The sequence below is a fragment of the Sinocyclocheilus anshuiensis genome, unplaced genomic scaffold, assembly GCF_001515605.1.
Source record: "Sinocyclocheilus anshuiensis isolate Anshui unplaced genomic scaffold, SAMN03320099.WGS_v1.1 scaffold635, whole genome shotgun sequence".
Classification (NCBI taxonomy): Eukaryota; Metazoa; Chordata; class Actinopteri; order Cypriniformes; family Cyprinidae; genus Sinocyclocheilus; species Sinocyclocheilus anshuiensis.
In genome coordinates, this window is record NW_015551039.1 from 1,020,325 (window position 1) to 1,033,744 (window position 13,420).

Consider the following 13,420-nt stretch of genomic DNA (forward strand, 5'->3'; position numbering starts at 1 on the left):
ACACACACACACACAAACACACACACACACACACACACATATATTTATTTACCTTTTTCTTTATATATTTTTATATTATGTACTGTATATTTTTCAGGTCATTTAGACTTTCTGTCCCAGCCACAAAGGTTTAAAAAAAAAAAAAAAAAAAAAAAAAAAAAAAGAAGAATATTCATCAAATTTTTCATAGAATTTATAATTTAACACAGAATAGTCAAAAATTATGAGAAAAATATCAGCTTTTAACGTGGGGTTTCCAAGATGCTAACAGTACATTACTTGTAGTGTTCTTTCTTACACTTAAAGCACTAAAACACTCCACATAGTGCATGATATCTCTGCTCACCGTTGCTCTCCTTGAGTGCCAGTGCCTGGATTTGGGCTTTTAATCTGGCTGTTAAATGTTAAAACTGCACTTAGGTTATAAAAATGAATATAGGCTTGATCTGTGAACAAAGCCTTACTTCAGAAAATGAAAAGAGCTGTTTGAACTTTGCAATGTTGAGACTTGTCCTAGTGGCAGCCCCGTATCACTCTGGACAGTATGAATTCTAAGAATGGAGTTGGATTACATCTCCATCACTGACACTCTATATGAATTGTTTCTGTGGAATTCTTTGTGTTCTGACAACTGTTTGAGCTCTTGGGCTGGGTTTGTTTCTGCAAGACTGAAGGTGTGTGGCTCTAATGAAACCTGTCTGGGATCCTAAAATACTACATGCACAGGCAGCCGTTGATATCTTAACTGTAAGTATAAGTTTTGAGTATACATAGGGCAACCAATTTATTAATCACAAATAATCACCTATATGAATATTTGCCGAATAAAGCATGCAAATTAAGATAATCTGAAGACTTATAGCAGACGAAGCATTTAATAGATACTACAAAAAGTTGTACTTCAGGCCTGAATTGCTCAGATGCCATTTACTTACAGGTATGGGGTCATCATGATAGAATCATATTATTTTAAAAAATAAGCTATTTTTATAATCTAAAAATACAGAATTTAATATATCTATACAAATAATAAGTAATACAATTTAATTTAATTTCAAATGTATATAATATATATGACTTTTATTAAATTAAATGTAAAATATGTAATAAATTAACACATTAAATTCAGAAATATACAGTACATTTATGTATGTATGTGTGTATACATACACACACACACACATATATATAATTGTTTTTCACTGTCTCTTTGATCAAATTAAGTCAAATGTTATTACAAAATAAAAGTTTTCTATTTTAATATATTGTAAAATGTAATTAATTCCTGTGATGCAAAGCTGAATTTTCAGCATCATTACTCCAGTCTTCAGTGTCACATGATCCTTCAGAAATCATTCTAATCATAAGTAAATCATGCTGATTTACTGCTCAAGAAACATTTACTATTATTATCAATGTTGAAAATGGTTGTGCTGCATAATACATTTGAAATGAAATTATAAATTAATTAATATTTTATTTTTATATAATTAATGAACACTTTAAATTCACAACCTTAGTTATATACAAATACAAAATAGTGGTGAATCCACCAACATATACATAAAGGATCAGGGAGGTCTGAAATGTGAAAATGTATCTTCTCTATTCTGTTCTACCTTTCTTTATCCGTTTCCTTAAACATTCCAAAGTCCTTTTCCCACAGCACCCCTCCTGAACTATCTGTGTCCAAGTCACTATCATCTCCTTCAAACAAAAGCTTGGGAATGCTTTCAGTGGCAGGAACAATTCTCCTTAAGTTTCCCCTAGACAGAGACCTGACAATTGCTCTTCCTTTCTTCTCCTCTCACACAGCAAAGGACTAACAGACCTCAAAAAGGAAAACAAACCCACACCAGGCATCTGCAATCAGTTACAGATCACTTGAGAATGTTTTACACCTAGGAAAATAAACAGAGGGAAACCCAGGAGCCAGTGGCCTGCTCTAATTTTGTTTGGGTTTGTGTCCAGCCTGGTTACTTTACGTTTTAACGTCTCTGTTTGTGCAAAGAGAACACCAAACAAGAGTAAAGAACGGGGCCCTCTAATGTCTTATCAGTGTAAAAGAAGAAAGGAGCTCTAGTTTAAAATGACATTTGATAGTAAAATGTATTTTGAAGGCAGGTACTGGGATGTTAGAAAACAAGCTTTGTTTGAACTCTAAAAAGGAAATGTTTGTGTGCTGTTTTTCAGGTGTCATCGCTTACACAGAGTATCTGTTTCTGCTTTGCATTTTGACAAGTGAGTTTGTCTTTAGGTTTAATTCTTCATGCTCATTTAGCACCAACAATGATTACAAAAAGTACAGATGCATGAGAATGTGTTGATGTCCCTTATATGTCTTTCTTTTGTCTTCTAGAGCCGCATGCAGGTTTTAAAATAGCTTTCAACATGTTTGATGCAGATGGCAATGAAATGGTGGATAAGAGGGAATTCATGGTGGTACGGTTGGTTTTGTTGCTGTTTATTATTAATCAATTAATCAAGAGTGTAAGCATGCTTAAAGAAAAATCTCTACTTTCTCCGTTTAGCTGGAGGAGATATTCCGTAAGAAAAATGAAAAGAAAAAAGAGCGGGCAGGAGATCCTGACAGTCCCTCTCAACTGGTAAAAAATAGATTTCGGTCTTTCTACCAAAAGAATTTTACGGTCCTCAGTCGCATGAGCATATTCTTTTGCCATAACCTGAAACGATGTATATTGTAACTGAAAGTAATGTAAGGAAATAGTTCCAAAAATAAAAATTGTGTCATGATTTCTCATGCCCATGTCATTCCATAACCTTAGTTCTTTCTTATCTGAGTAACACCAAAGGAGATGTTTTGAAGAATGTTCACACTGCTCTCTTCCATTGACTAAAATGAATGGTACACCATAAAAACACTCCATAAGTCTCATGGATTAAATTATAAGATTTCTAAATCCATTTGATGCTTAGCATGAGGCAAGACATTGGCTTGCTTAGTTGGGGTTTAAAAGACAGTTACTATTCAGTAATATCATCGATTTGATGGCACTGCCAATCAGATAAGAACAAATCCTGAGCTAAATAAAGACAATATTATGTTCTATAGAGCTGCTTTGTAGTTAAATCAAACTTTGCAACATCGATACTGTTATTGAACTGAATTGAATCAACATTGAACTGACTCAAGTTGAATAATGACACTACTGTCTAACAGTAGAGCTACTCATTACTGAATAGAACTTGTTTCATAACAGAATTTGGATATATTTGATGAAGTTTGCATCAATGATTCTGTTACTTCTCTGTTTAATACTGTAAAGCTGCTTTAAAACAATCTGTATTGTATAAAGCGCTATAAAAATAAAGGTGACTTGACTTGGTCACCATTCATTTTCATGGCATGGAAAAGATTGCTATAAATTGCTTAATTATATTTATTATTATATATATTGACTATATTTAATACTTTATAATAAATAATACAAATAAAAATAAAGTCATAAGGGTTACAAAGACATGAGTGTAAGTGAACAATCATTTTTGGATGAAATATTTCTTAATTCATGAATAGAAAACCATGAATAATGATCTTATTGTTGCATGTTCTCAATCGCATTTAAATATGAGAGATGATGTAGTGCATGATTCATGCATGATGTTCATTTGAACAAATGTACATGGTGAAAAAATGAATCTCTTTCTGCAGAATACAAAACTACAATGAGTCTCTAATCTCTCAGGCTGGGGAAATGCTGATTATTATAGATTGTGTTTTGAAAAACACATTCAGAGTTCATTGTCTTTCACCATTCCTTAGTAAGATATGACAGATGTTGAATGGTGATTTGATTTCTTTCCTGTTCTGCACGCCATCATAATCTTCGGTGTGTGAGAGTGTGGAACTGTATGGACATCAAGGATCTGTTACCAGCAATGTATGTATCTGTGTACTAAAGAATCCTTATGAATATGACTTTGACGTGTGTTTTTAGCATGTCGGTTAATGTGGTTGGTGCTCCATTGAACTTGTACAGTCATGATCAACAGCAACCATGCATGCCTGTCGTAACCACTAATGTTTATGCAACTTCACCATCATTAGTGCTCAATAAACCAGAAGGGTTACATCCACTTTCAGTGGCTTCTTTCAGACAGTCAGTGAGTAATATTATTTTACATACTGAAATGTTTGGATAGGGTGTAACAGAGTGACCCTCACGCATGGCTCACCTCCAGAGAAGAGGGACAATGCAGCTCTAATGGGGCTCAGTCTGAAATGCAGCTCTATTGTCTAGGAGAGCAGAAAAATCATCCAGAGACTGAAACAGATGATTTATGTTGCTTGTCTACTGTCAGGAGCGTTCTGCAAAGGAATGGTCTCACAGAATCACGTTAAAAGGCCCTCAGCTGAAGAATGGCAACTCTGCCTGGACCCCCATGTTTTATTTTTACAGTTGCTTGAAGAGTGGTATTTAGGTTCAGGTTACTTCTTGCGACGGCTTGACCATGAAGAGTTTTGTGTCACTTAAGAGTTGCAGCTGAGGAATGAGCCAATCTCAGCACCAAACAAGAGAAATGAGAAGCTCTTTCAGCTCTGTTCAGTCAGTGTTTTTCTGTGTAAACCACAATATACTTGTGCTGAATTAAAAAATATAATGATACTGAACACAATCCACTGTTTATCTCGGCAAGGCCATAACTGGATTCATTCAGAGTTCTTGTTTACTGACTGAAGCACTAAGGTCACATTCACACAGCAGCAGAATATTATTGTCTGCCCTGTATTTTAGTGTTTAATACGGTTACATTTAAACCTTGTTTTGTTGTTTATGAGAGTCACAAGTTAACCAAACTCATACCCATACCTTTTCAGGACTCACAACTGCATTTTCTGTGAACTGTAGAGGACAACTAGTTCTACTTTACACTGCACACATCCTGTGTTGTCATGTGTGGTTTTGCTGACTTGTAGGGACAGAAATATGAGCTGTGTTTTATATTGCTTGGTTTGAAAGCAAAGTTTACATTAGTGAATACTTAAAAAAACAAAACAATAACAGATCTAAGATAAAACAGCATTGATCACATAGGGAGAAATTCATCAGAAGGATGTGGTAAACAAAGTTGACTTTTCTTTGACGTTGTGTTGCATTAACTCAGGTTTTTTTTTTTGCATGTGGAATAGTCTTTCACTGTATTGTCTGAATCTTCTTCTGGTAAGCCTTTAATAATTTCACCTCTGATATGCAGGCACTTAAAAAAGAGCAGCCTCAGTCTAAACCCAGAAGTTTCTGGGATGTTCTAAGGCATGGTGCGAGAATAGTTCTCTTTTCAGATCTGATGGAGGTACAAGTATCCTCGAGCTCACATGTTTTCTCAATTGAATCCCATAATTCCCTTGGCCATTCCCTGTTCCCATCCCATGTGAGGTTCTGCCCATTGTTTCATGTTTTATTTCTTTTTGTAATATCGCCATTTTCATTCATTAATGTCACTACATTTCATGTTGTTACAGTTAGATATTAATAGATAGTTCAAGACCTTAAAATGTATATGAAGGTAACTGAACCATACAACAAAAGATCATGTTTGGTTTTATTTATGCATCTCAATAAATATTATTATTACTAGAAATAAAATGATTGTTATTATATTATATTGATTCTATGATATGATATTGATGATATCTAGAATATTATGATAATGCAGGTTTCCAAAATCCTTTTTAGTTGACATTTTAAGGCATCTTTGTGAAAAAGACTATGAGATACAGTATGCCTCTTGTTTTTGAAATGATACATGCTGCATAGGAGCATTGAGGTATATCTTGTATGTAGATTTCTGCACGAGCAACCTGTTGTTTGCGTGGCATGAGATGTCGGCTGCTCCATGATGTGTCTTTGCTCTATCAAACATATTAGTTACATGTACATATTAACTTTCCAAGACTTTATAGATAGGAATATTTTATCTAGAATTAATTCTGTCATCAATTACTTGCCCTCATGTTGTTCCAAATCTGTGATTTCCTTTATGCAGTTCTAGTTTACAGTGAATGTAGAGACCGGAGCTTTCAAGATGATGCAAAAAAGTCCTATAAAAATGTGCTAAGGAGAGCCAGAGTAACATGAGTGTGAAACACCGATGACAGAATCTTCATTGTACCTTTAATCGACATTCACAGCTAGCTGAAGTCCACCAAATCAAAGAACAGTTGTTCATTTGTGATTTTAAGATGTATGATAAAGATTTAGCTTTTTTCAAATCTGGTCTCAATTGATCAATTGCTTTTAATTAATCATTTATTTTCCAGTTTATGTTCATTTTACATTTATTTGTGTTTGTGTTTGTATCTGCGTTGTTTATATTGTGATATTATTTTTATGGCTGCACAATAATATCCTCATCAAGCTATTTTTGTGTACACTTATTCTGACAAATTTTGCTCCCTTATTCAGTTTTTACAGCTGAATAATGTGTTTTCATAATTTGCTTTCACAGCATGAAACAGAAAATGTCACCGATACAACTCTGCTGGTGCATTTCTTTGGAAAAAAGGGCAAAAGTGAACTTAACTTTGATGACTTCTACAGGTAAGTGACAGTTTTGATGACTAGGCTGATGGATTTCCTATCTTAAGTCTTAAATTAATATTGAACTCTATCATGATGTTTCATGAAGTTTCTGTAATGCAGCCTCAGGTTTCTTCACTGTTTTTATACGTTATTAATGCATGACCCTTAAAAAGGAGTTTGAAATCCCTGAGGCCATCAGTAAGGATGCTGTATTGGAGCATGTTGGAACGGTCCAGTCACTTAGTCTAGTGTCCTACTGAGAGAGAGATGGCATCTCCTCTTAACACTGTGTCTGTGTCATGCTCTGTCGGCAGATTCATGGACAACCTGCAGACAGAAGTCCTTGAGATTGAGTTCCTCAGTTATTCCAAGGGAATGACCACCATCAGTGAGGAAGACTTTGCTCGTATCCTGCTGCGCTACACCACAGTGGAGAACATTACAGGCTACCTTGAGAATGTGCGTCAAAGCATACCCGATGAGAAGGTAATACTTTTGCACTGGACACACACACACACACACACACACACACACACCACTATCATCACTCAGGAAAATCAGGAGGCTTTCCAAACAAGCGCCACAGACACCACATTCAAATTTTATGTCAGTTTGCATTTGCCGATAAAATGGTAAGATACTGTAATTAAACGCATTTTTATTTTTGTACAACAACTTATATGTTCTAAGAAAATATGTTCTAAGAATGGTTTACAAACATTCCCATTACGTTATGGAAGCGTTATTTCTGAATGTTCTTGGAATATTCAAAACATTCCGTTTTTTTTTTTAAATGATAGTTTTGCAAACATTATGGGTAACATTAACATTAACAATGTTCTCTGAACCATCTGAAACAATTAGTAATATTAAAAAAGCATTAGATGAACATCCAACTAAATCATTTAAGAAAAGCATTACATCAATATTACATGTATAAATAGTGTTTACACAGACCAGATAACTTAGGAGAACCTTGCTAGAACATTAGCCAAAGTTCTAAGAACATTCATTGTTAGCTAGGAAGTACAGAATTAAAATGAAAGGAGCTAGATTGGTATGAACTCAATACTTTATCAGTCACATCAGTTTGTCAATATTATAATATTTTTACTCCTTTACCTTTATCTAAGTTCATGTATTTTTCATGAATAAGTCTGATAAGATCAGTGCATAGTAAAACAAATATCACCACATAGTAGAGAGAGGTAGATATTTATAATCTGAGTGATGTTTTGATGTCTTTTTTTTCTTTAGGCTGTTTCCCTTTTTGCACATTGACCCTCAAATTATGAGGTTAGATTCTTTTCAGTTGCTCAAAGAGGCTGTTGGTGGATGGCCATGGCTATATAAGTGGTTTTTATTCTTAAGTTGAGATATTGAAATACAGCTTAACTTGTAAAACCACCAAAGCGTCACATATTACTCATTAGATCATTTGTAAAACAGTTGTTGTTGGTTGCAAGAGAGGCTTCAGAAAAAGACGTGGGTCTAGTGCCTGGGAATGGATGAATGGAAATGCAAAGGACCGCTGTTTGGGTAATCTGCTAGCGCTGAGATATTTTGGACACATCCCCTTTTGTTTTTATGTATGCAAGTATCAGGTTAATCTTCTTTAGAAGAGTCGACAAGCTACCTGACCTCTCCTTAAACAAAACAATCTAAAGGTGTCGACAGCTCAAATTGTATAGATTGGGTGCCGGAGCAGGAGAGATGTGTGCTGCTGGGATTGTTTGACTTTGCTGTTTTCTGTCTTGGGATCTGTTATCGCTCTTCAAGGTCCCACAGACAATTAAGGTGTCCTCCTGGTCGGAATAGTAAGGCGTGATGCAGTTTTGTCTTGTTTAGGGGTGCTGCATTTATTACCCAGAGAATTAATCTGAGACTATAGATATATATATATTTCAAAATTCATAATTTTATGTACTAGATCTCTGCATGAGTGCTGTCATATTATAAAGACGATGACATAATTATCTTTCCATTGCCCAAAGGTTCCTCTTAAAAGGAACATTGACAATTTAATCTGTAAGACACTGATTTAACACTGATCTTCTTTTCTAGGGCATCACGTTTGAAGAGTTTAGGTCTTTTTTTCAGTTCCTCAACAACTTAGAGGATTTTGCAATTGCCATGCAAATGTACAACTATGCAAATCGCCCAATTGGACAAGGTAAACATATAATCCATTCATTTTTATTTATTTTTTTAATTCATTTATTTTTATTTTTATCCAAAGCGACTTACAAATGAGGACAATAAAAGCAGTCAAAACTAACAAAAGAGCAACAATATATAAGTGCAAATGACAAGTCTCGGTTAGCCTAACACAGTACACGTAGCAAGGTGTACTGTAGCAAGGTGTACTGCATTCATATAATCCATTTACTCCTGAAACGCTTGTGGGTAATGATGTTTGGCTCTCACAGGTGAATTTGCACGTGCGGTCTATGTGGCCACTGGACTGAAGCTGTCACGACATCTCGTGAACACTGTTTTCAAGATCTTTGATGTGGACCATGATAACCAGCTGAGCTACAAGGAGTTCATTGGGATAATGAAGGACCGGCTGCATCGTGGCTCCTGGGTAAATATGGGGGGAAGGTTGATGGTTTTCTCCACTTGTTTAAATGCCATTTTTCCAGCTTTCACGGCAATAACTGCAGAGTAATGAACCACTGCTGAGCCTTAAAACAGGTTTCTGAGATCCAAGTGGAGAAAATCAGGTGGTCCAGAAATCTGGTTTGAGGTTTTGAATGGACACATGGCATTAGCGTTTGTATTTGGGAGAGTGCTTGCCAGATTTGTTTGTGTTTTTAATATGCAAATCAGCTGTCAGTCAGTCATCATAACACATTTCGGCTTGTGACAGGAAAGTTTTTTTTTAAACATATTTAAAAATAATTTAAATTCAAGTTAGTCATTATTATTATACTGTTGTTAATAGTTTTAATATTAATATTATTACACTACTGTTCAAATGTTTGGAGTCAATAAGTTTTTTTTAAAGATATTGATATGTTTATTTAGCAAGGACGCAATAAATTAATCAAAAGTGACAGTAAAGACTTTAACATTGTTACAAAAAAATCTATTTGACATAAATGCTCTTTGGTCAGCATAAGAGACTTCTTTCAAAAACATTTTTTTTAAATCTTACAGAACCCAAACGTTTGTATACAAACCCTTTATTGTTGCCTTTCATATTGCTTTTTCAACCGAGTAAATGCTTCTTGTGGGTGCAATTTTGCTGACATCTAGTGGCCATTTATTGTTAATTTAGTATGCTAGTAGTCTCATCAACTAGCACTGTTCATTTAATTTTCCCTATTTTCAAGATAATGTTTCTATTGTTGATGTAAAACATATTATCCTTTATATTATCATCATTTACCCAGGGATATAAAGGTGAAGAGAGATTCACATCCTTTAAAGCCTGTATGAAGAAGGAGCTCACTGCTAAATAGGTAAGTTTATGGTTGAATACAAAAAAATGAAGTGGATATTATGCAGTGTTTTTAGTTTGGCTTCATGATATTGCCCTGGAGAATTCAGAATTAATGATACTGAAGTACAGCGCTAGCACTGCTCAGCATTCAGCCAAAGCTCTTTCTCTAGCATCAGATTACTCTGTAAAATTAATGTCTGCTATCCAGAGATACAAGATACCAGCCTAACACCGTGTATTAGGACTTAACACAGTAATAGAATACAGTGCCCAACCCACAAGAAAAGGCTCACACCATAAAACACCTGAAAACAGAACAGTTAGACTCACTGTGAGAATATTTGCGGTTTGAATGAAATAAACAAGTGTTGCTATTTTTATAAAGCACATTTGTATTCAAAGTATCACCTGCTGGATTCAGTTATGATGTAGATAAATAATCGTTTGATATGCTATTCGTCTCTATGGCTTTTGTGCAGGTGAAAGTCCCGCTGAGTGTTTCTCTTCACCCTCACGTCACATTGAAGAAATCTCACGTTGGATTAAAGTTCTCAGTGACTCAATGCAATTATCTACCTGACCTGTCTCAAACTCTGTAAGATACAATTACGGCCATAATTAGATTAACACATGCTACCTCCTTAGACTGTAGTTGCAACTTTGTCACTTGGCAGACACTTTCTGAACACTTTAAAAGCCATTAACTAAAAGGGATAACACTTTTATGAAATAGCCATGCTACTTTTATTAATCAAAGAGTTATTTATTAAATGTCTTTTAAATTTAAATGGGTCCAGTGCCCACATTTTGGGATAAATTATGTTGATTAATGAATTACAAAGTAGTGTATTTATGATGACATTACTTCATAAATTTAAAGGGAACTGTGTTGAAGTGAAAATGCGAATGTGAACAGTGCTGAATTTTGATGGAGAGTACAGTTATTTATTCTATTTATTGATCTATTTTGTGTAAAGAAAAGGTTCTCTTGGGTTTTAATGCCTCTGTAGTGATGTATTGGCAATGCATTGTTATATTTGCTTCTCTAGGAGTTATAAGCCAGATAATTTTTCCTTACAATGAGCACATTGCTAACATAGTTTCTCTGAGCTTGTCCACTGCCCACCACCCAGATCAGCTTACACAGGGTCTGACAGTGCTGAGTGCACACAGCAATAATGAGTCCTCAGTAGTCTCACAATGTGCTACACATACAGAGCCCTCTCTCCACCTCTTTCATGAGTTTCTTACACTGCCGCTCCTTTAAGAAACATCTTGTGAAGCCAAAACAACAAACGAGAAGAAACTGAATCCCACTGAACTCTCATCAGGCCTGATTTCATGTAGGTTTAGAGATTCGACATCAATCTCTGTTAATCATGTTACAACAGTCTCAACTGACATATCTTCAGAATATTGACAGTGCTTTAGACTTTAGTGTTGCAGATTATTCTTTGAGGTGATTAAGCATATTACAGTTTTTCTGCATATTACAGTGTGCAGTTTTTGTTATCATTGTGATAAATATATAAGGGAGACCAGGGCTAGTTGTCACACTTTACTCCAGCGAATATTTCTCAGGGTATGTTTATTTTTTAAAGTCAACATCTTTGCAGATATTTTAAAGCCTTGGCTGCAAAAAGCCTTTGGAACATTACCACCATTATTGCCCAGGAAACGTTTTTTTCTTTCTAATTTATTCGAATTAAAGTTTTGAACCAACATAAAACAAGCATTTATGTATCTGGACCTTTTACTCAAAACTTTATATTATTAACTTTTGTGACCACTGCTGCCTTGAGACAATTAGCTCCGGTATCACATTTCTACAGAATATAGGGCATGTTTGAGTCATATGTTTTTTTTTCTGTCCAGTGCTTCATAACTATACTGGAACAATTATTTTGAGACTATGTCCAAAATATTCAATACCAAGGTTGATGTCTGCCCTACTACTGCAGTCTTTGGGGTTCCCAAAGCTTGGACTTGGTTTACATCTAAACAGTTAGATGTACTTTCCTTCAGTTCTTTATTGGCTAGACGATGAATTCTATTTCTTTGGAAGTCCACCAAACCACCAGGTATCTCACAGTGGCTTGTGGATGCTATGTACTTTTTGAAGTTGGAAAAGATAAGATGCTTTCGGAATGCCAGTTATGGTTCTTTTTATGATAAATGGCAACCTTTTATAACATTTTCACTCCCTTCAAATTTTGCCTGTTGACTGAATTTGTTTGAATCTTTGAATCATCACCTTTCCTCCTCCAGACTTTTTTTCCTTCTTCTGTTGTCTTTTCTTTTAAAAGTTTAAAAAGAAATTGTGGATTGTCTTTATTATGTCTGTTGTTTCAATAATTATGTCTTTTACTTTCCACCCAATAAAAAAAAATATATGAAAAAAAGGATATAGGTCATGTCTTAGATCTGTACATCCTAAAATAGCTTATTTCATTAGCTAATTCATATAAATCTTTTAAAGGGGTCATATGATGCTGCTAAAAAGAACATTATTTTGTGTATTTGGTGTAATGAAATGTGTTTATGCGGTTTAAGGTTCAAAAAACACATTATTTTCCACATACTGTACATTATTGTTTCTCCTCTATGCCCCGCCTTTCTGAAACACGTCGATTTTTACAAAGCTCATCGGTCTGAAAAAGCGAGGTGTGCTGTGATTGGCCAGCTATCCAGTGCGTTGTGATTGGCCGAATTCCTCAAGCGTGTGACGGAAATGTTACGTCCCTACCATATTGTGATGCCTGCGGCAACCACATGTGACGACCCCAGGCTGGACTCCGCTTCGTCCACGGTTAAAGCCGATCCGGCGATGGACAGCGCCAAGTTGAAGTATTTCCTCTGCGACCAGCACGGATCAGCTCTAGGCATGACGAAGCAGATATCGTCCTCTTTTGGAAGACCAAACAAAGTAGTTTCGCTTTCACAACGAAGCACACAGCGTCTTCACGACATGGCGGCGGCGGCAGCAACAATACTACAGCAAGAATCAAAGTTACGCCTTCTTTCTTTGTGTGAACATTTGGGCGGCATTATGCAAATCTTCCCACATCGTGACGTAGACATGTGGGGGCGTGTTAGAACGAGCCGTTTTAGGTAGGTGTGGCTGACTCTTAACTTTTATAAAGAATATCTCTTTGGATTTGAGACTTTAGTCTTTGCAACTTTACAGATCTTCTTTATGCACCAAGAGCTTGTAACACTCCAAAGAGAAAGGAAAAATTGAAATCGCATCATATGACCCCTTTAAGATATTAAGACCATCTTTTTACTTAAAGTAATTATTACAGTGTGCATCTGTCATTATGGTTCACTGAAGTATTCATTTACGCATTAGTATTCAGTTTGCTTAAAACTAAAAGGTTTGAATAAATTAAAAACCACCATCAAAAGAATATTTTGTGTCATTCCTTAT

The 13,420-nt window shown here is 35.3% G+C and overlaps 1 protein-coding gene across 2 annotated transcripts in view; it reads left to right on the forward strand.

Moving 5' to 3' along the window:
• The window catches only part of LOC107661411 (calcium uptake protein 3, mitochondrial-like), a 17,789-nt gene extending 5,508 nt beyond the window's left edge, over window positions 1-12,281 (forward strand). The window contains exons 5-14 of one of the 2 annotated variants that reach the window (XM_016450979.1): window positions 2,194-2,241; window positions 2,360-2,442; window positions 2,532-2,606; window positions 3,861-3,902; window positions 6,469-6,560; window positions 6,857-7,028; window positions 8,607-8,715; window positions 8,972-9,129; window positions 9,941-10,009; window positions 10,471-12,281. In XM_016450979.1, coding sequence (XP_016306465.1) covers window positions 2,194-2,241; window positions 2,360-2,442; window positions 2,532-2,606; window positions 3,861-3,902; window positions 6,469-6,560; window positions 6,857-7,028; window positions 8,607-8,715; window positions 8,972-9,129; window positions 9,941-10,009 — 848 coding nt within the window. In that variant the 3' untranslated portion in view covers window positions 10,471-12,281. Of the gene's footprint in view, window positions 1-2,193; window positions 2,242-2,359; window positions 2,443-2,531; window positions 2,607-3,860; window positions 3,903-6,468; window positions 6,561-6,856; window positions 7,029-8,606; window positions 8,716-8,971; window positions 9,130-9,940; window positions 10,010-10,469 lie in introns of both variants that reach the window. The other variant, XM_016450980.1, reaches the window with a different exon arrangement.
• Window positions 12,282-13,420: the final 1,139 nt, after the last annotated feature.